Source organism: Oncorhynchus nerka, linkage group LG8 (genome assembly GCF_034236695.1).
Source record: "Oncorhynchus nerka isolate Pitt River linkage group LG8, Oner_Uvic_2.0, whole genome shotgun sequence".
Classification (NCBI taxonomy): domain Eukaryota; kingdom Metazoa; phylum Chordata; class Actinopteri; order Salmoniformes; family Salmonidae; genus Oncorhynchus; species Oncorhynchus nerka.
This window is the reverse complement of record NC_088403.1, coordinates 31366638-31389700: the sequence shown is the minus strand read 5'-3', so window position 1 is coordinate 31389700 and position 23063 is coordinate 31366638. Positions and strand designations below refer to the sequence as shown.

Below are 23063 nucleotides of genomic sequence, written 5' to 3'. Positions count from 1 at the left end.
TACTAGGTGTAGTTGTAAGACATTATTTGAGATGTCTTCTATACACTTACAATGTAGAGACATGGAGAGCTACTTGCAAATAGTATGAAATAAAGCAGAAGTGTCACTAGATTATCCCATGTGCACTTCAGCTTTGTACTTTTTCAGTACTTCAATACAGACTATCATCAAACTGGTGTCTTTCATATCAGTGCATTTGTATGGTATTGCAGTACATTACATTGTAGTGTTATTATACTAAATCACCTTTGTGTATGTGTATATATATATAACATGTTTGTCATATTTACACACTCGTACTGTAGGCCTGAGTGTTTGTCTGTTTAATTGCACTGGGATGACTTCTGGCATTGCACACTCTCCAAGATTGTTCCAGTTGGAAGTGGTTCTTGTACGTTTACCTTTTGTGTGAAATAAGAACACGTTGACGAGCAGATATTGAATCCACAATGAACGTGTAAATTAGACAAGAGCTGGAGCAATGCTGTAGTTATCGCAACCTGAAACTGCTGCTCACACTAAGACGAGCTGAAGCCATGATCTGCCTGGCTGCTCTCAAAATGATTGTTGGAAAATATTGTGTGCATTCCCATAAGGCTGTGTTGTGTAGCCTCCTACACAACCTCCTAGCTGTCCTTCTGTAGGTTTCGAGTAGCTCTGGAATAGGATGCATATTTCCAAACTGCTTTTGCGTCAAGGACCGAGGGACCATGTACACAAACTCACATGATGGATTGTTCATTCAAATGAGCACCAACCACTTGTACAGAGCAACTAAATACAGGCAACTGCCAAAAGAGAAGAAACAATAGGGCGTTGGGCCACCACGAGTTGCCAGAACAGCGTCAACGCTCCTTGGCAGAGATTCTACAAAAAATAAAATTTTGTTGATGGTGGAAAATGTCCCAGGCGCCGCTCCAGAATCGCTCATAAGTGTTCAATTGGGCTGAGATCTGGTGACACTCAACCCCTCTTTTAAAGTCAATGAGATCTCTTCTTCAAGCCACGGTAGCCAAAATAATAACTGGGCATTCTTAAACATGGGATGTTGATTGCTCATTTACCTCAGGAACCACACCTGTTTTCTATATACACTATATTTTAACATGGTCTTATCAGTTACACTCTTATCCAGAGCAACTTACAGTAGTGAGCGCATCCATTTTTCATACTGATCCCGTGGGAATATAACCCACCACCCGAGTGCAGCAAGAGCCATGTTCTTCCAACTGAGCCACACTTCATATCCCTCATTTACTCGAGTGTTTTTATTTTTGGCAGTTACCTGTACAAACGCAACAAAGCTTGACCTTTCATTTCATGTTTGGCGCCATCTCCTGGTAACCTTGTGGTAGATCTATAATTAACAGGCAAATACTTCCAGTTTGGAGTAATCGAACAGACTAAATATTACCAGAGGTGCATATATAAAAAAAGAAACAGGCCCGGCTAATAGACTTTAATCTCCTTTCACAGCACTTGTGTACAGTATTCAAAAGTTAAGATTATTTCACAGTTAAAACAAAAGACTACTTGATGTTAAGAGCAATGTTTAGAAAAAGAAAAACTATGTACAGTCATTCACATTTGACAGTTCAAGCAGAGATATTACATTTGATTTTGAAATGTACATATACACATATGCTACAAATGCCAGAGAAGAAATAAGAGTGGAGCATTTATACAAACTTTAAAGAAGCAGACCAGTAATTGAGTAAGCTGAAAGTATTATGTTTGTTTTTTTAGTGGTCTTGTGTTCATTTCAGAATGAAACTCAACAGGGAAACAGACTTGCGTTACGAAGTGTTCTTATGATTCCGTTTTAACATTATAGCGCACGTGTGTAAGCTACAGCTGTACAATTTGACAGTATATTTCCGCACTATTTGTGCACCCTGTGTGGTTAAAAACATGGCAAGGTCTGCAGATAAGGACAACACACAAACGCAACCCTAACTTGAGTCAAGTGTAAAAACAAACCTTTTCATAAATCCATGCACAGATGTCAGTAGAGAACTTTCACAAATGCTGAGTAACTTAAAAAACGCACATCTCTCAAGTTTGGATCTGAACAACAATCGATTTCTGACCCGTCCTCCATTTCCCAGTGAGGGAGCATACACCTACCATCTCAGACACTGCAGTCATAAACCCAGATAACAGACGTGTTGATTATCATTAAAACAAAGCCAAATCAAAATAAAAAGGCATGCTCAAAACAACAAGTGAACACAGAGTTAAGACAGGCATATACCGTAACGCCTGGCTGACTTCCCAGTTGGTGGTTCCTTCGCTATAGTCGACGGGGTTCACTTAACATGTAGAGGGCTGCACAGGTCAGGAGCGTAGGGTATAGGGCGGCATCGGTCTATAGACTCGCAGCCGCTCCCTGAAAAGGTGCCTTGAAATGCGGTTCTCACAGGTGCCAGCAACCCCATAGGACCACGGCTGCAAGTCTGCAGACTGATACCGTTGGCATGGAAGTGCCGAGTATGAATGGAAAATACAGTCTTGTCTTCATTCGAAATAGCCCCCTATACACTGCACCACTGTTGACCAGCGCCCCATGTCAAAAAGTAGTGCACTATGTAGGGAATAGGGTGCTAATTTCAGCAGTCTATCAAGAGGTCTCTTCATCCCGGCGTCTGTGCAGTGACAGCACAGACCTGCCCTGACCAACGTTGAATCTGTTTTAACACACTCCTAACATACTCCAAGACCTCCCAGTCAGAAAACAGATGATCACTTAAATAGGTATAAAACTGCACTTTAAAAAGTAAATATTGTACATTATCAATAGTATTATTTCTAAATGGAAAAATACAATGTGCAATTATGTACAAGCAAAAAAGACCAGCACTTTGGTGTAGGTTGGTTTTTAACTATTAGATGGAACTTTTTGTCGTAAAGAACTTCTAGGGCCAAGCAGCGCATACATTATAAACAGATGAAGACATGAACTACTATACTGTTAGAATCTTTCAAAGACGCTCCCTACCAAAGCCATTGGTCCTCCAATCATAGGTCTTATCTCAGTTGTCTCACAGAGAGTTGCACTAAACCCTCTCAGACGACTCACCCTGAATGTAATTCCGCTGCTCTATCGATCCCTACATACATGGTCTGAAACTGCCATCCTAGAAGTTGTTTGTGTGACTTCAAAACGAGGGCCATTGTACAAAACAAATTCAACAGCGATTGGTTGGTCTAACAGAATCTAACCAGAGTATCAAAGTTGATAATGTCATCCATGTAGGCCCGACTCTGGGACCAATCCGAACGCTCAGAATGTGTTCGCATTCTAGAAATCATCAGGGAGGGAGGCAAATCCAGACTCATTGTGGAGAAGAAACTTCAGTTGGCCGGAGTGATGTGGATGGGTAGCCAGGCAACAATATACCAGCTTAAGCCTATACTCCTGGACTAAAAATCACTTCCAATGGTGACACCATTGAACATCAACTCTCCATTGAAAGTGCCTTTTAGTCCAGGATCAGGCTGAGTCTAGCCAAACACAACTGCCCCATGAGGTTACATGATAAAACAGAAAGTGAATCTAAATTACTTATAATACAGTGAACATAACAGTCATGACTTGGAGGGTTTCCAGACCAGAAGGCCCCGAGTTTCTCCTGGTCAGAGTTTCACCAGGAAATGGTCAGGAAATATTCCTGGCCGTCATCATGACACATTTCCCATGAATCAAACTACAGCCTAGTTACGGTAAGGAAGTGGACGTCGTTTCAGTCAGGGGAACAGAATGTAAACAAGATGGATGCACTCCTGTTTGTTACCTAGGAGACAGTACGTAAGTGAGTCTAACCATTTAACCAACAAATATATATATTGGTGACTATACCAAGTGCACCAACACATATTGGTAACTTACTATATAACCTACCATTAAACCAACAGCTATATCGGTGACTAAATAATCAGTGGACCAGCGAGCCCAGACAAGAGATGTATATATCCAATAGGAATGGCTCGGAGTGAGCCCACACACACTAATATTCCCAGTCAGTCAGCAGCACAACACAGGAGACAAGTTACAGAGTTGGTCCAGGTCTCCCCTGTTGTGAGTTACCCCTGTGGACAGGCACAGACTGGGGTGAGAGATGCTACTGGAATGTCACACTGAATTCACCATATTTTACGTGACACCGTTTTCATTTGGTTGTTCTTAAACAACAAAAAAGGCCATGATAGTGCTCTTTTGTCCCCTTGCATATTTTGACATTTTGGAGGGCTGGGTCTTAAAGACTTTAGTCTTTATGAAGAAGTGCATGGTTCTAGGCTTCTATAGCGAGCTAGGTAGGGATCTGTCTGTAGCAGTGATGCTATGGAATTGGCCCTGTGGAGTGTCAATGGATGGTGAGTCATGGTTACTAACAGCTATGAGTTCTCAAAGGGTTCTATGAGTTATCATATAGTTCTATAAGCTCCCATAGGGTTCTAGGAGTTCTAATATAGTTCTACAAGTTCCCATCGGGTTCTATGAGTCTCTAGTGAGTGCCGAATTAAATCCACAGGAAGTGTGGACTAGGCTCTCTCCGGGTCTTCTTTCCCGACACCCCCTAGAGGGCACTCTACGGTGGACATGAGGACCAGATAGGGAGGAGGACTTTTATTCTGGAAAGTTCAGCGCTCCAACCTCTGGCTTCATCTTGAAGTACTGGCTGAAGCGAAGGACTGCGTATCTGAAATGAGCGAGCCAATGTACGTCAACGTTAGTAACACAATATCAAGTCAGTGACAATATACATAGCCCACCTGTAAACAGCCCATCTAGCTACCTACCTCCTCCCTATACTGTATGTATTTATTCATCTTGCTCCTTCGCACCCCAGTATCTCTACTTGAACATTCATCTTCGGCACATCTACCATTTCAGTGTTTAATTGCTATATTGTAATTACTTCGCCACCATGGCCTATTTAAATAAAAGGTGAAATAAAAAATAAAAAAATATCATAAGAAAACATGCTGCGTAAGGGCATAACATCACATTCAGAGTGAAACAAAGTACTCGACATAACATTATCACAGAAACTATGAATATGTTATATCTGCTAGGGCTGTAATGTCATGTCTTTGAGAGCTTGAGACTATAACATTACATCTGCATTTCAGACAACATTTTGTTACTGACAAAGCCTTGTTCTGGTCAATGTTCTCTACCTATATAGTACTCTAAATACCCCAATGCAAGTTGAAATGAATACAACAGAACAATTGCTGACACCGTTCAAACCAACGAGGGTTCGGAACTACACAGCCAATTATCTCAAAAGCATATTTTTGCAGACAGAACCGTATAGTGCCAAGCTCTCGACTCGTCTCTGGATCAAAACCTACATTTCTGAAGCCACTTACCCCAGGAAGTCAAAATCAATGGTGGAGAACTCGGCCTGAATCAGAGCCCATAGGCCCCAGAAGAAATGAGATGCCTGGAGGGAGGGGGGAAAAGAATGGGGGATAGTCATGTTATTGAACGTGGGTCAGTGTTCATAGTCCTGACTAGAATGGAAATCTTTAACACCATGGTCACAGCAAACATGACAAAGCCCATAGTAACAACCAACAAAGGCGCTGTCTACCGCGGAAACCAAGGCTACCACTTCTATCTACAGTAAACACACGTGTAGTTACCAAAGGAGGAGGTAGGGCCTCAGTCTCAGGTGGAGTTGGGATAGTCGCCCGGGGGGGTGCTACTGTTGACTGTGCAAAATCAGAATTCTAGGATCGTCCTGGAAATCTCTAAGGAGCATGCTATTGAGTCTCCCTACTTCAAAACCGGAACAGCAAGCTTCTTTTGGTGTTTGTTTAGCCTATGGATTTGCGGCCCTACCCCCATGTATAGCTAAACGTATGGATAATACCCCCAGGGACTCTATTGTCCAGAACAAGGCTTAACTCTTCTCATTCGTTTTACACACGTTTGCAAGGTCACTTCTCTCTATGTGACATTGTAGAAAAAAGTCGTTCCTAGTATGGTCCCTCCTTTGATCTATTGCTATTCAAACGCTTTGGAACTGTCTTCAGCTAAGCTGTCGTGTAAAGTACACTGGTAAAGTAGCAGTGCTGCACTTCCGTTGCACAGCAAACAGTCAGTCAATTAGAAATATTTACAAAGCCATTTATCCTGCTTCATTTGTCTCTCATTTGCAGGTCTACTATGTGTTTCTTTCAAAGTTCTCCTCAGCCTTTCAATTCCAAGGAGACATACCTTCTAGATGTGTCTATGTGTTCAGGGAAACAACCATCTCTGCTAGGTACCAGAGGAGACAGTTCAACACAATAGACTACACTGCTCTAACCATTGATTAAAAGGCCCAACCAATTAACCTTGAGCGATTGGCCCGAACACACACATCCTTGTGCAATTGATTTGTGTTGGGTACATTGTGTCGTTTCTCTGAAAGAAGTGAGTGGAGAAGAGCGGTGGGGATGAAGAAGGAGGGAAGTTGAAGGGCAGAGCAGTGAACTGAGAACATCAAACAGACGGCGATGACTGGCATTGAAGATTTCCTTGTTGAAAAGCTTCAAAAAGAGCCTTTCAACTTTACCTAGGAATGTTACTGGCTGATTTCCCGGTGTCAAAGTCTCACTAAACATCAGTCTAATACTTCATCTTGTAAACAAAACTCAAATAAAAATGTGACAAATGTACGAAGGTTCGCCAACTTAGTCTTGGGTGGAAAACACAAATCAACTACACAAAAAAAAAGGAGAAGTGAACTCACCAGGGAGAAGCGGTTGACCTGTACGTAGAGCACCTCCACCTCTGTCTCAGTGACCTCTGACCCTTGACCTTTGTGTTCCTTATAGGCCTCCAAGTAGGAGCGCAGCCACTGCAGCTGCAAACTCCGCTCTGGGTAGTGGCTGTAGTCCACCTCATTCAGACCTACACAGGACACACACACACGCTAAGTAAAAGGTCAAACACACAAATGCTTAGTACAATGACCAAACAAGCTTAACACACTGACCATAATATAATAATAGTAATTTAGCAGATGGTTTTATCCAAAGCAGTCATGAGTGCACATTTTACGAGTGGCCCTTGGAATTGAACCCACTATCCTAGCATTGCAAGTGCCATGCTTTAGCAACTGAGCTACAGTGGACCACAACAGATACTGTACACGCAGCACTTAGTAAAATGACCAATGAGCATTCGCACTTGGCAACGTGACCCAAAACACACACACTCACCTGCAAATTCATTGAAGTGGTTCCCAATGTCATAGGCTTGGTAATTGTACCCAGCGTATTCGTAGTCAATGAACTTGACATTTTCTGAAAGGAGCAGAGAGGAAGGTTTGTTTAGTACAGGACAGAGACCCGTCACATTATTAATGATAAAGCTGTGCATTATTAACCCATTATCATCCCTCTCTCTAGTCTAAGTGGTTCTGATGCCTCATTGACAGCCTACTGGAAATACCGTAGGCCTCTGGGGTTGAGGAGTAAGAGTTTGCATTTTGAAGGGAAGTGAAAATAACAAAGACAAGGAAGTTGATAAAAATGCAGACACATAGAAAGTGGGCAGACAGACAGACACATAGAAAGTGGGCAGAGACAAATAGGCCTAATTGATGTAGACATGCAGTTTGCCTGGTCCAAAACAGGTAAATGTGCTTTAGCTGATTCCTCTGACTGGGGTGGTCATGACAGTGGTTGTCATGTTATATAACAGTCAGAGGAGTTAGCTAAAAAAAATAAAAAATAACATTCAGAAGTAGAAGTTTGAATTTCAATGTGCTCTGGAAAAAGTTTAACTGATATTTTCAAAATAGAAATCAAAAAGAGATTGATTTTATGTTCTCCTTCTCGGTTTCACTTCCATTTTTTCTGCCATTATATAAAAGAGTGGGGGTGATCACAATTCCAACGTAGGCTACAGGAACCAGTAATGTGATTGAAAAATGGATTGGATTATCCAATTCAGAAGACATAGTCAGTTATCAACTTTTTCCAGGAAATCTCCTGATTGGCTTCGCAAACAAATTAGCTCACAGATGCCATTATACACAGAGGAATAATGTATCATTTTTACATGTTTCGTTTTTGTTGTTTGGTTAGTGAGATGTTAGAAATAAATACACAGAGGAATATGAAAAGGAGTCGAAATGCGTCATTTAAAAAAAGTTTAGAAATCTATATTACTTTCCACGGCAAGTTTATATTGGGCTAGATTGGTTCATATGCCGTTGTGGAACTTGCAGTGGAATTGGTTTGGTAAAAGGTCATGCGTTGAGGAAGTGATTGTGGTGGAAAGATGGAAAAAGACACCATGCAGAAGGAATGTGGTGTTGGGAGGTAAAAGAGACGCAACACTGCCCTCTAGCGAAAGAAACAGTACACGAGGTGATGTCAACATGCAAAGCCTTACCCCCAAAATCTAACTTGAAAGAGCTGTTTTAGCTCTCTCCCTGACAACAAACATACCCAGTCAAATGCTTTTGAGTCTTTATCATTTAATCATTTAAATTTACTATGCAGGTCATATTCAAGAGTGCTTGTTGAAGCACCCTAAATTACAAATGTGTTTGTCACAGTACAGTTCCACATACAGTGTGTGTATGAGTGTTTTGGTGTGTGTTTCTGAGGTTGACTTAGTAAAGACACGTGAGATGGTTACCGGACGCCGGGCGGTCCTAGCAGGACACAACAGAACACCTCCAGTCAGTGGCTAGTAGCCCTGTACAGCAGACGAAAAGGTTTGGGCAAACTCACATCCATCACACACACACAGACACAGACACACTCTCTCGCATTCACACACACAACCACGGTCACACAAACTGCAGAAACTGCCACTTCTCTCCTCTCCTTTGGTCTCTCACACTTCCCCCTTTTCGGAACAGGCCCCTTCAAAGTTACACTCTGATTGGTCCACATGGGACCTAATGGCACGACACCTCCCTGCTCTTATGTAAATTAGATAATTGAGTGGCTTCCTGTTGTAAACTAAGCAGCACGGGTTTGAGTCTTGGGGCAGAATTTGACTACTTCTCTCCCTTCATCACCTGACTTGACTGAGAGCAAGAAAGATAAACAGAGCGATGAGGCCTTGGGGGGGAAGAGAAAAAAAAAAAGGGAGGACACTTTTTCAGATTAATGATACAAACAACCCTGCTCTCTTATTGGGTGAACTGAAACGACTCTTGTAAACATCTTAAATCAGTTTAAAGTTTCCCTAATCTTTCAATTTAGTCAGTTTCAGAGGGTAAATTGCTTTGTTATTGTTGGAAGGAAGAGGCTTCCCTCTGCTCTCACAGAGAGGCCGTACTAAAATACTCGCTGAGAGACTGTGGTTGAAAAAGCTGTGTGTGCTCTGCCTACACTAACTGTAGTTAGTTATGTTATCAGCGATTATTTTTTGTTATTGCCAAAGCTTGAGGTTTCCCTCTCCTCCCTCTCATAAAACAGAAAAGAGCTACCCTGTCACCAAGTAAGCCAGCTGTGGTCTAGCACTGGGTTGGATAACAGTATGGTAAAGAGCTAGCACTGCAAGGGCAGTCAGTCACGGAGTGAAAGTACTAAGAGCAAAATGGGGCACTGAGCTAGCTAACACAGAGCGGTCAGTCACTGTCTGAGTGAAATGAGTGAGATAGGCCCTACTGCTGCTCTGAGCTGAGGCGTAGAACAGTGGTGTGTTCTGAACTGGGTCCGTCAACCCTCCCTCTGGCTGGCCAGCCGCTCCCGCCTGTCACTCTTAGGAGAGAAAAGCTGGACACGAGCTGTGAGATCATCCAGCCCCCTCACCGAACAGATCAGCGAAGGGGTAGACAGCGCTCTCCCCCATTCCCGTGTTTTCTCAGGTAAAAACCAGCTGAATCCCTCTCCCCCACCTTAGCCTCAGGTAAGAATGCTCTCCTCCACCACCCTGCGGTGAAAGCACCCCGCCACTCCCTCTGCAACCATTGGCCACCTAGCGGGTACAGTCTGGTCTGAGACCATTTCTACTTGCATCCTCTTTGTACACGGGCGGCCGTTAGTACTGAAGGCATTCACAACACAAACAAAACAGCATTCCCAAAGAACCACAAATAAAAACATGTATTGATAAAAATGTAAATGGGCTACGGAGCTCCCTCCCTTCCCACCCTTAGCTAGCATGACCATGATGGGCAAAGCCTGTTGGCTCTGGGATGGTAGTTGGGTACACAAGATGCACTAAAGCCAGGGCCCTGTTCAGTTGAGCAAAACAGGAGAAAACACTTTGAAACAAACCAAAATAAGCCAATTTAACAAGTTTGGATACTTCATACCTCCTCTGTTTCAGAATGTTCTCTCAAAATGTTTACCTACTGAACACTACGGTCAGTCCTTCCTGTGGTTTGTGGCTTGTGACTGGGAGAATGCCGTGCAGAGCAGGAGTGCAGTGCCTCAAATCCATTTTTAACTCCAGAACTAAACTAAAATTCAATTTCTCCTCATTTGTCTTCAATGTTTAAAATCAGAATTGGAATTTCAGTCGACTTCCTGAATCGACTGAATTTAAAAATGGAATTGACCCCAAACTCTGGTGCAGTATATGAAATCAGGCCTACCTGTGACTGGGTAGTGGTGGACAGTGCAATAGTGGCTAGGTGCAGTGCAGTATGTTTGGGCATGCAGGGTGAAACTCACCTCCTTGCTGATTATAGATTATGTTCTTACACAGCAGGTCATTGTGGCAGAGGACTACAGGAGAGCCCAGCACAGACAGACTCTGCTGCATCCACACCATCTCTTCCCTCAGTCGCCTTCGACTAGGCACCTCACTGTTTAACCTGGGGATGGAGGGAGAGGGTGGAGGTAGAAAGGAAAGAGAGCGAAAGAGGCAGAGAGACGGGGGGAGAAGGAGAGATTACCAAAGTACACAGGGAAAGAAGTAGAGGTGTTGCGCAATATCAGAGGTACCGTATTATTGTTCCATATCGAACCAATAAGAGAGGGTTGGAATCTGCTAGAAAACTGACATCAGTCAAGCGTAAACTCATCAACACGTAATCTCAGATCAATAAACTATGACTGCATAGAGGAGTCTTGTAAAAGGCTTGAAACTCCAAGAATAGTGCATAATCTCCAATCCACATGACTTTATTAAAACGGTCAACATCCCAAACTAAAACTGTACAGTATTTTTTATTTAACTAGGCAACGGTACATATTGTTCCTGAATAGTGGGTGTGGTTTGAGTGACAGAGGGGCTCGTACTCTTCAGGTAAACACACCTGGTGAAGCAATGTGAGGAATGGAAGACACTCCCTGTGCAATCGCTCAGGCATGCCAGAGGTCACAGGACAAGCATCTCTCTCGTATAACTAGTGTTCCATTCAATAGCTTCCTGGTGGAAAGTTCCAAACTAGAGCCCCAGGGAGTTTCCTCATCACTATGTAAACAGACCTTACCTAGAAAAACTCCTGGCCACGTTAATGAGTCATAAAGTAGGAAATAGGTGGAGGCAAAATATTCAAGCATCAATAATAACAGTTTTATACCCTTAAAAAGGGTATTGATGAGAAACCTCCAGATTTCAGGTGTCCCGACAAAGATAACGCAGTCCTCCTATCTAGACCTCAACTATGTCCCAATAGCTCAACTAGCATACTATTCAGTGTGCATGGAATGAATACGCCAACACAGGCCTTCATACCCCCGTACCATGCAGGTCTGGATATTGGGACCCAGTTCATTTCCTTATCTACACCACTCACCTCATGTTCATCTCTGGGTCTTGGAAGAACTTGGGCACCAGGGCGAAGTACTTGCCCATTGTCAGCCACAGGTCTGACTGGGGCACCCATCCGTTGTGAGCATGGATGGCATGGTACTTAGCCAGCTGCCTCGCGATGAGCCTGTAGGGTGGTGGAAGCCATGTGAGTCGGCGATAGGGGGTTTTGAGAAGAGGGACCAATTCTTGAGGCCAAGACCGTAAAACTCTTACTTCAGTACTAGCTTATACACTAGAGGCCATATTTGTTAAGAATCCCAGAATTTAATGAAAGTCAGGTCATAGGAGAAACCCAAGACCGCCAACTCACTTAGCTTAAGGTGAGTTCACACCTACGGGTGAGGCTATATTTGTCTATGTACTTCGGTGTACCCGATATTGGACACTTGTGAACTGAATGCATAGCCCTGGAGCGGTTGGGCTTTAGCTAAAGAATGGTTCCGTAACCAGAGCCAGGATGAGCTTTCAATCACACTCCTGACCTGTAGCTATCTATCTATGGCCCATGTTTCCACGGTTAGTAATGTTCCTCAAGGGAACAAGTCACATTACCTTACCATGCGGACTCACCCGTATATTAGGTTCACAGAAGCACCACACCTTACATGACAATGCCGAAGATTATGGAATGTGTAAAGTGCAGGTGTACTGTGGTTTCACCTGAACATGAATTCAAAAGGTGTGGTGTACGTAGAGCACTGCCTGTTTTATGTGGGAGTAGTTCTTCTACGATTAGGGCCTGGTAGGATAGCTCAGAGTCTCTACTCTTTTCTATCCAAACCTAAGGGGGGGTGTAATCAGCGCGGTGGGCTATCTGTCGCTGTACCTGGACGTGGGCAGGCTGCGGATGTGTTCGGGTTCCAGCGCCTGGCCCTGCAGGAACTCATAGCAGAGGCCGTTGTTGAAGGTACAGTAGAGACGAGGGGCGCAGCGGTGTGCGTGGAGCGTCCGGAAACTCTTCACCTCGTTCTCCCGGTCCACAAACAGCTCTGTCTTGTTGCCATAGATACGCACCAGGACCACATCCTGCATGACCCCGCCCACGTAGCAGCCCAGCAACTTATTGGTGATTCCATCTGTGAAGAACTGAGAGAAAAAGATGATTGGAAGACAAATTATTGCAATCGGGCATCATCGCATCCAATGCCTCAGGACAAAATACATATATTTAGGACAATTGACTCAGTTATTCATAGGCTTATGTCAAGTCTTGCAGGATTTCATAACAGGGATGGCTATAGACCCCTATTATATAGCTGATTTACTGTAGGTACCCTATACTACAGGTACGGTAGACTTCCTGTCAGGTAGGCTACAGCTTTATCATGTTTCGATTAATACTACGGACGAGGACATTTCTACATACAAATATGTCTGCAAGCGCGGCCCTCTACCATTCACACACAGTATCCTACCACCTACTGCAGTATCGTTTTCATCCTGGGACTGAATTCTATGGTTCCTTTTATAGGTTGTCAATTGATTTCGGATCCGATGGAAAAACAAAAAGGACCCCAGAATGCATTGACGGAAAAGAGGAATTGTCTGGGGGTTTAAACCCAATGGTTGTTTTCATCCCCAATGAACACTGTAACATTTCTGTGGGGGGGGGGGGGGGCATTCCACCCCTGATCGTATACACCATCAGGGATTGACCACGAGCGTAGAGGCATGTCCGGAATTTTATTTTGCAGGAGGAAGCCAAGGCTGGCATGTGCTGAGTCCTTGCTTTGTGAATGAAAAGAGGCAGGGTGATTGTGTGTGTGTATGTGTGTATGTTTACCCTGCCCACAACACTCCCCCTAGAGCTGTGTTTACATAGAGAAACCACACCCCCATTCTGTGTTCATCAAGACGACCACCCAGTTGTTTTTATTTAGGATGTGGAAACTGAAATTGCCCCAATCGTGACGCTCTTGTATGGTCACTAGTCTGACGATACCGCCCGTTTAACGATCAGCATGCATGACAGACTTGTTCTACTCGTTTACATAAGCTAGGTGGTGTAAACCTGTGTGGTGGGTTAGTAAAAGTTTGCCAAGAACAAACCACATGAAGTGGGTGATAAGACCAGTTAATGGAAAACTATGTCCTGATGCAAATGAACCAACTAGGTTATGTCTCCTTTCTCAAAAGTGTGTTTAGCATTTAGACTCACATTTACATAAGTATTCAGACCCTTTACTCAGTACCTTGTTGAAGCACCTTTGGTAGCGATGATATCCTCGAGTCTTCTTGGGTATGACGTTACAAGCTTGACACACCTGTATTTGGGGAGTTTCTCCCATTCTTCTCTGCAGATCCTCTCAAGCTCTGTCAGGTTGGATGGGGAGTGTTGCTTCACAGTTATTTTCAGGTCTCTCCAGAGATGTTCGATCAGGTTCAAGTCCGGGCTCTGGCTGGGCCACTTAATTATGGACATTCAGAGACTTGTCCCGAAGCCACTCCTGCGTTGTCTTGGCTGTGTGCTTAGGGTCGTTGTCCTGTTAGAAGGTGAACCTTCTCACCAAACTGAGGTCCTGAGCACTCTGGAACAGGTTTCCATCAAAGATCTCTGCACTTTGCTCTATTCATCTTTCCCTCGATTAACGATCGGGCTATTCTGACTAGTCTCCCAGTCCCTGCTGCTGAAAAACATCCCCACAGCATGATGCTGCCACCACCATATTTCGCTGTAGGGATGCTGCCATGTTTCTTCCAGACGAGACACTTGGCATTCAGGCCAAAGAGTTCAATTTTGGTTTCATCAAACCAGATAATCTTGTTTCTCATGGTCTGAGAGTCCTTTAGCGGGCTGTCATGTGCCTTTTACTGAGGAGTGGCTTCCGTCTGGCCACACTACCATAAAGGCCTGATTGGTGGAGTGCTGCAGAGATTGTTGTCCGGTCCCAGAAGGACAACCATCCTTGGAAGAACCATCTCTGTGGAGATGGAACTCTGCAGCTCTGTCCGAGTGACCATCGGGTTCTTGGTCACCTCCCTGACCTAGGTCCTTCTCCCCCGATTGCTCAGTTTGGCCGGCGGCCAGCTCTAGGAAGAGTCTTGGTGGTTCCAAACTTCTCCCATTTAAGAATGATGGAGGCCACTGTGTTCTTGGGACCTTCAATGCTGTGGAAATGTTTTGGTACCCTCCCCCAGAGCTGTCCCTAGACACAATCCTGTCTCGGAGCTCTACGGACAATTTCTTTAACCACATGGATTGGTTTTCCCCCCCGACATGCACTGTCAACTGTGGGAATGTTATATAGACAGCCGTGTGCCTTTCCAAATCATGTCCAATCAATTGAATTTCCCACAGGTGGACTCCAATCAAGATGGAGAAACATTTCAAGAAAGATCAATGGAAACAGGATATACCGGAGGTCAATTTAGAGTCTCATAGCAAAGGGTTGAATACTTATGTAAATCAGGTATTTATTTATTTTAAATGATAAATTAGCACAAATTTCTAAAAACCTGTTTTCGCTTTGTCATTGTGGGTTATTGTGTGTAAAAAATATTTTATACATTTTGGAATACGGCTGTAACGTAACAATGTGGAAAAGGGGAAGGGGTCTGAATACTTTCCCAATGCACCATGTGAAAATTGTGCATTTCTACATTTTGTAGTAAAAAAATAGTTATATAGGAAGATGTGTTCCCAATGAGGTCAACCAATTAGTAGACAATGCCTACTCATAATAGGTGATGGGGTGGTGTTGGAGATGATGAATATGAAGTGGAAAAATGGACATTTTCCTTTAATCGCTCCACCCTTTCCTAGTTGCTAAAAATCAAATAATTCACTTAATGTGACAAAACAAGCACGTATAGTGTCAAGTCATTGTACCATCTAAACCGCTGTGAAATATATTTTCCATTACCAAAATGTATTTGGTATTTTCAGCTGTTTGAAGCTGGTGTACAAAACTGAAAGTAAAATAATCACAAACAAAACTTATCAGGAAGCCTGGGGAAAAAAATGCACTTTCAATGAGAATAACAGATCCAAAGAACTCACATTTCTATGTGAATTTAGTCAGGTTGCCCAAAAAGTGACATATTGCAGCTTTAAGAGAGTGATTTTAGGTTGTCATTACATTATTGGTTTAAGTCTGTACACTATTGATAAAAACATTTTCCCACTTTATAATGTAATAATCAATGCATAATGAGCCAAAACTATTACTTTGTGTTAAGCATATTTATTAAATGATCAACATTACATTATAAATGTAAAAGTTATACAATTATTAGGAGCCCATTACTTTATTGGCAGTTATTACATTATCAGTTGCTACAGGGTTTAAAATTTTACATTTTTGAAGTATCGATGCATCAAAGTATCAAACGAGTCAGAGGTTAATAAAAAATAAAACTTACCTCATTCATAGATATTGATAGGTGAAGTTGCTGCAATATGCAACTTCTTGGGCGACCTACACAGAATGTGCGTTATAGATCTATCAGTCTTATTGAAAGCAAGTCTAAGAAGCGGTAGATATGTTCTGTGTGCGCTATTTCTATGCTTCCGTTTTTTCCCTTTGTACACCAATATATTTCAAAGCGGTTCAGATGGTTCAATGACTACGTGCTTGTTTTGTCAACAACCAGGCAATGGCAGAGCGATTTCTGCATAGTGAATATTCAAGAGCCCCAACTCTTACTCTAAACAATAACATGCAGTTCACTGCGGTACTGTTTTGGAAAGATGAGGAACGTATCTTTCATATCAGCAAGTACTGAATATAGATAAATCACGACACCTTTATAGGGTTAGTGTACCCACACGGTCATATCTCCATGTTACAGCGCTTGTTTACGGAAGACAGACGGAATACCGAATACCAGTGTGTAAGCTAACAGGAGAAATGTAGTTCGTCACCTGGAGGCAAGCATTGAATGGACTTGTGCAAAACTGCTACATCAAGTAGCAATCGTTTTTATTTTAACGTTTATATCTCGCTGACAAAGAGAAGGGGTATATCACAATGTTTCGAAACCGATGGTTGACGTTTTTAAACGTTAAAAAACAGCGTCGGAATTGTAGTTTACACGGGCGCCAAATGTGGGCGAATGTAATGTGGCTGAAGGGTTTTCGAGATCTAGTCTGCGCTCAGCTCCTTGTTGGAGTTGAGTTAACGTTACTTGGCAACCAGTCCCACTACTCATGATCATAGATTCCTTGAAGTTGTCTTGAACTGGCACTTAATATTACAAAGACATACGAAGATTGGCACCAGATCAAATGCATATAGCTAGCTATTTGTCAACTACTAAACCTGGCCAATTGTGTTTTGTGCCTGATGACGCCTATAATAGCCTTGAATTTGATAGATGCTTTGTTGCAATCTCTTGATGTGATACAGGACGCACAGTGAGTTACTTACTGATCTTACTAGATCATGCAAACTACGTCAAGCAAAGAGGCCTATGCCTCTTTTCATCCGTCAATCGGCTGGCTTGAATGCTACACTGTTGCTAGCTAGCAAGTTGACGCAGCTTCTATTTAAAAAGGCGCAACACTCCAGTTTCAGAATTATGTAATAGCTGCCTGGTAAGCAGTATGCGACAGATGACGACTGACTAGTCTCTTACGGTCATCGTAGAAAAATATTATTAATTAATACGTCGAATGTGACAAATGTAATACCTTCATTTTGACCTCGGATGGTTTCCAGAACGGTCTCAGTTCCTTGATCAGTCTCAATGCACCAGATCTGTAATCGTTCTCGTCTAACGTGACATCTATTTTGGGTACAGCGGGCGCCTCGTCGGGTACATGTATGTAGTTGGCCATAATTAAAGGTTCTGGTTAAATTGACAAGAAGTTCACTGTAGGAGGCTGCAAATGCGTTTGTATGAACAGTTGCTTGGCTGCGGAGGTTAAAAGTCTACTCGCTTATAGTGCGGCAACGCCTCTCAGAAAATCCAACCCATAAAAATAACTGTTTTTCAGTGCATGCTGGGAAATTCGTGACTCACCAATCGCCATCAACCTTATGATAGTCTAAAAGGTCAGCCATTTTGGTAAGGGAGTTAGTCAACCATGGTTCGCCACTGCTGTGATAATATTTTTATTTTACCTTTATTTTATTGTGTAAAACAATGAATTTGAACCTTATCTGCACTGTATGTTTGTTAGAGGAATGCCAGCCAGTTTTAGAGGCATAATTCCATATTTTGTATTATTTTTAGACCAGTTGAGAACAAGTTCTCATTTACAACTGGGACCTGACCAAGATAAAGCAAAGCAGTGTGACAAAAACAACAACACAGAGTTACACATAATCAAACGCACAGTCAATAACACAAAAGAAAAAATGTATGTACAGTGTGTGCAAATGTAGAAGAGTAGGGAGGTAGGCAATAAATAGGCCATAGTGAATAAATAATTACAATTTAGCATTAACACTGGAATGATGGATGTGCAGATGATGATGTGCAAGTAGAGATACTGGGGTGCAAAAGAGCAAGAGGGTAAGTAATAATATGGGGGTGAGGTAGTTGGGTGTGCTATTTACAGATTGGCTGTGTACAGGTACAGTGATCGGTAAGCTGCTCTGACAGCTGATGCTTAAAGTTAGATAGGGAGAGAAAAGACTCCAGCTCCAGTGTTTTTTGCAATTCGTTCCAGTCATTGGCACCAGAGAACTGGGAGGAAAGGCAGCCAAATGAAGTATTGGCTTTTGGGATGACCAGTGAAACATACCTGCTGGAGGGCATGCTATGGGTGGGTGTTGCTATGGTGACCAGTGAGCTGAGATAAGGTGGGGCATTACCTAGCATAGACTTATAGATGACCTGGAGCCAGTGGGTTTGGTCACGAATATGTAGTGAGGGCCAGCCAACGAGAGCGTACAGGTTGCAGTGGTGGGTGTATATGGGGCTTTAGTGACAAAACTGATGGCACTGTGATAGACTGCATCCAATTTGCTGAGTAGCATGTTGGAGGCTATTTTGTAAATGACATCACCAAAGTCGAGGATTGGTAGGATAGTCAGTTTTGCGAGGGTATGTTTGGCACCATGAGTGAAGGAGGCTTTGTTTTTGCGAAATCGGAAGCCGATTCTAGATTTAATTTTGGATTGGAGATACTAGGTATTTGTAGTTGTCCACATATTCTAAGTCAGAACTGTGCAGAGTAGTGATGCTACTCGGGTGGGAGGGTGTGGGCACCAATCGGTTGAAGAGCATGGACTTAGTTTTACTTGCATTTAAAAGCAGTTGGAGGCCTCGGAAGGAGTGTTGTATGGCATTGAAGATCGTTTGGAGGTTTGTTAGCATAGTCTCCAATGAAGGTCCAGATGTATACAGAATTGTGTTGCCTGCGTAGAGGTGGATCAGAGAATCACCAGCAGCAAGAGCGACATCATTGATGTATACAGAGAAAAGAGTCAGCCCAAGAATTGAACCTTGTGGCACCCCCATAGAGACTGCCAGAGGTCCGGACAACAGGTCCTCCGATTTGACACACTGAACTCTATCTGAGATGTAGTAGGTGAACCAGGCGAGGCAGTCATTTGAGAAGCCAAGGCTGTTGAGTCTGCCAATAAGAGTGTGGTGATTGACAGAGTCTAAAGCCTTGGCCAGGTCGATGAAGACGGCTGTACAGTACTGTCTTTTATTGATGGCGGTTATGATATCGTTTAGGACCTTGAGCGTGGCTGAGGTGCACCCATGACTAGCTCTGAAACCAGATTGCATAGTGGAGAAGGTACGGTGGAATTGGAAATCGTCGGTGATCTGTTTGTTAACTTGACTTTCAAAGATTTTAGTAAGGCAGGGCAGGATGGATATAGGTCTATAACAGTTTGGGTCTAGAGTATCTCCCCCTTTCAAGAGGGGGATGTCTGCGGCAGCTATCAAATCTTTTTCAATCTCAGACGATACGAAAGAGAGGTTGAATAGGCTAGTAATAGGGGTTGCAACAATTTCAGGGGATCATTTTAGAAAGAGAGGGTCCAGATTGTCTAGCCCAGCTGATTTGTAGGGATCCAGATTCCTTAGCTCTTTCAGAACATCAGCTTTGGGTGAAGGCGAAGCTGCTAATTAACTGCCAATATGCCAGCATTCCGTTTAAATCATGCAGTCAATCCACAGCCATTCACTGTCTGAAATTACATTTACATTTTAGCCATTTAGCAGACGCTCTTATCCAGAGCGACTTACAGTAGTGAGTGTACACATTTTAATACTGCTTTTCATACTTGTCTCCCGTGGGAATCGAACGCTGCAAACGCCATGCTCTACCAACTGAGATAAATCAGTCGATGAAAGGCCTACTGATATTGTATCATATAATAACACTCACAGCTTCTCAAGAAATACCATTTTAGAAATGTGTGTTCTGTTTACTTATATTTTAGAGGCTATTTATGCAGAACATGTGTATTAAAGCTTCATCACTGTTTTTATAATTATGCAACAATATTTTGGGGTGACAATGTTTTTAATACACAATTTCTGATATATTACATGCCTTTTATTTTCCTGCATAAGTAAAAGCAGGAAATGCATCACCTAATGCCTCTACTGCCATTAATTCTTTTTAGACTGGTTTGGATTTCTCTCAGACCAAAATGGCTGCCATTTTCACTCCATTATGGAATTTTAAAGGATTATGACATAGCATATAGCCCCTCTAGTAATTTAGGAGGATCTCTATGCCCACCGCCCACTGACTTTGGAGACAGTGGCGATTTTAGCATGTAAATCTTGGTGGGGCAAAAAAAATAAAAAACGTGGGATGCATGCCAGCAAAGCCACAACGCAACACAACACTAAACAATTCATTAATTGACAAACGGTGCCCACAAACGGCCTAGATAAAGCTGTCCCAACAGCAGTCACAACATCTTACCACTGCTACACCTGGCTATCAGTGGAGCCTTGTCTGGCAGCGAAACAGTTTCACCAGCCTCATTTACATAAACATAGCTGATATGGCTGACTTGCTTAAACAAATGTGGTTTCTAATGACAATTGAGATGTACAAACTATGGCATAAGGGGACGACAAATGGATTAGAGGCAATCCGTCATTTCGATTAAGACATTAATGAGCGAGCTTGGAATGACGTAGTCAATATAACTATTTGTTTAGCACCTTTGAAATATACAGTGACAGAATTCAGAACATGGGCCATTCTTACAGTGTTTTCCCTGTACACCAAGTCAGAACCGTAGGATAAATAAAGGGGGCATATAAGCAGACAATGAAAGCTCTTACAATATTCAATGATTATATTTCTCTAAAACAGGTTATAGGCTACATGTGCACCACAGTAGGCGAAGTGAAGAGGGGTAAATAGACCAAATTATTAGGGTGATGCACATGAGCTTCTAACATCTTACTACACAACATACATATTATATTACATACATATTACTTTCTTATCTTACAGTATACATATCTCATTGGCATATTACATCATTTATGCAGCAGCATACAATACATTTTTGGAATCAACTTGTTGTGCTGGGCTCACTTGAACAGGAAGGTGAACAACAAAGTCTGGCATTCTCTGGATTTATGGTCGAATCAAGATGACGTCATTGATCTTCAGATTGTAGGTCTAGAAAGAAGCCGGATTTACAATTCCGAGTTGAATGACCATTCAAAAGTATTTTCAAATCAAATCAAACTTTATTTGTCACATGCGCCGAATACAACATGTGTAAACCTTACTGTGAAATGCTTACTTACAAGCCCTTAAACAACAGTGCAGTTCAAGAAAGAGTTAAGAAAATGTTTAGCAAATAAACTAAAGTCAAAAATAATCAAAAGTATCACAACAAAATAACAATAACAAGGCTGTATACAGGGGGTACCGGCACCGAGTCAATGTGCGGGGATACAGGTTAGTCGAGGTAATTTGTACATGTAGGAAGGGGTGAAGTGACTATGCGTAGATAATAAACAGCAAGTAGCAGCAGTGTAAAAAACAAATGGATGGGGGGTGGTCAATGTAAATAATCCATTTGGCTAAATGTTCAGCAGTCTTATGGCTTGGGGGTAGAAGCTGTTAACCTCTTGCTTCTACCCTCTACTTTTTTGAACATTCTGTTAAAAATCGCGCAACATTTCAGCGCCCTGCTACTCATGCCAGGAATATAGTATATGCATTTGCTTAGTCTGTGTGGATAGAAAACACTCAGACGTTTATAAAACTGGTTAAATCACTGCTGTGGCTTTACCAGAACGGCATTTACATCGAAAAGCACAGGAAAAACTGATCACTGAAAATGGGAAAATATATCCATGCGCTACTTGAACCCATTGATAAAGGTGAACCACAATTAATTGGCTGAGGTTGCAGTACCTACAGCTTCCGCACGGTGTCTAGAGTCTTGTCATTTGCCTACGAGTTTTTTCTTGGTCAAACACATGCAAGGCAGCGCATTTCTTCAGGTCTAGGACCGGATATTTTGGTTGAGTTTCTAGCCGGACATTTTTCCAGACGGACAGCTAATGATTTTTACATCGCCTCCTGATGAATTTTATCGCTTATTAACGTTTACTAATACCTAAAGTTGCATTACAAAAGTATTTCGAAGTGTTTTGTGAAAGTTTATCGTCGACTTTTTGAATTTTAAAAAATGACGTTACGTTATGAAACGCTGTTTTTTTCGTTTATCACACAGTCTACATATAACGATATCTAGGCTATATATGGACCGATTTATTCGAAAAAAAGACCCAATAGTGTTTATGGGACATCTAGGAGTGCCAACAAAGAAGATGGTGAAAGGTAATGAATGTTTTCTATTTTATTGTGCGGTTTGTGTAGCGCTGAATATGCTAATTATTTTGTTTACATCCCCTGCGGGTCTTTTGTGTTGTAGTGTATTGTTACATGCTATCAGATAATAGCTTCTCATGCTTTCGCCGAAAAGCATTTAAAAAATCTGACTTGTTGCCTGGATTCACAACGAGTGTAGCTTTAATTCAATACCCTGCATGTGTATTTTAATGAACGTTTGAGTTTTAACTAATACTATTAGCATTTAGCGTAGCGCATTTGCATTTCCAGAGCTCTAGTTGGGACGCAAGCGTCCCGAGTAGAAGCAAGAGGTTAAGGAGCCTTTTGGTCCTATAATTGGCGCTCTGGTACCGTTTAACGTGCAGTAGCAGAGAAAGCAATCTATGACTTGGGTGACTGGAGTGTTTGACAATTTTTGGGCTTTCCTCTGACACCGCCTAGTATGTAGGTCCTGGATGGCAGGAAGCTTGGCCCCAGTGATGTACTGGGCCATACCCACTACCCTCTGTAGAGCCTTACGGTCAGATGTCGAGCAGTTACCATACCAGGCGGTGATGCAACCGGTCAGGATGCTCTCGATGGTGCAGCTGT

General features: G+C 42.5%; 1 protein-coding gene across 2 annotated transcripts; it reads right to left on the bottom strand.

Annotated features, from left to right (window-relative positions):
* Window positions 1-1444: 1444 nt before the first annotated feature.
* On the bottom strand, window positions 1445-17631 carry LOC115133133 (ethanolamine kinase 1-like). 2 transcript variants are annotated; one of them, XM_029666051.2, is made up of 8 exons: window positions 17361-17631; window positions 12555-12814; window positions 11712-11852; window positions 10642-10784; window positions 7219-7302; window positions 6747-6907; window positions 5377-5450; window positions 1445-4700 (listed from the first exon to the last, which is right to left on the bottom strand). In XM_029666051.2, exons 1-8 carry the CDS (start codon window positions 17505-17507, stop codon window positions 4628-4630), a joined length of 1083 nt encoding a protein of 360 aa, XP_029521911.1. In that variant the 5' UTR covers window positions 17508-17631; the 3' UTR covers window positions 1445-4627. The 2 variants fall into 2 exon arrangements, with proteins under 2 accessions (XP_029521911.1, XP_029521912.1); XM_029666052.1 differs by lacking the exon at window positions 17361-17631 and adding an exon at window positions 16091-16114.
* Between the last annotated feature and the right edge of the window lie 5432 nt (window positions 17632-23063).

Excerpts from the sequence above, each read along its gene's own strand:
- LOC115133133 (XM_029666051.2), bottom strand. The coding sequence starts at position 17,507 with ATGGCCAACTACATACATGTACCCGACGAGGCGCCCGCTGTACCCAAA. Across the intron at positions 7,303-10,641 it reads AATCTATAATCAGCAAGGAG|AAAATGTCAAGTTCATTGAC; the intron begins GTGAGTTTCACC and ends TGCTCCTTTCAG. Across the intron at positions 6,908-7,218 it reads CCACTTCAATGAATTTGCAG|GTCTGAATGAGGTGGACTAC; the intron begins GTGAGTGTGTGT and ends TGTCCTGTGTAG.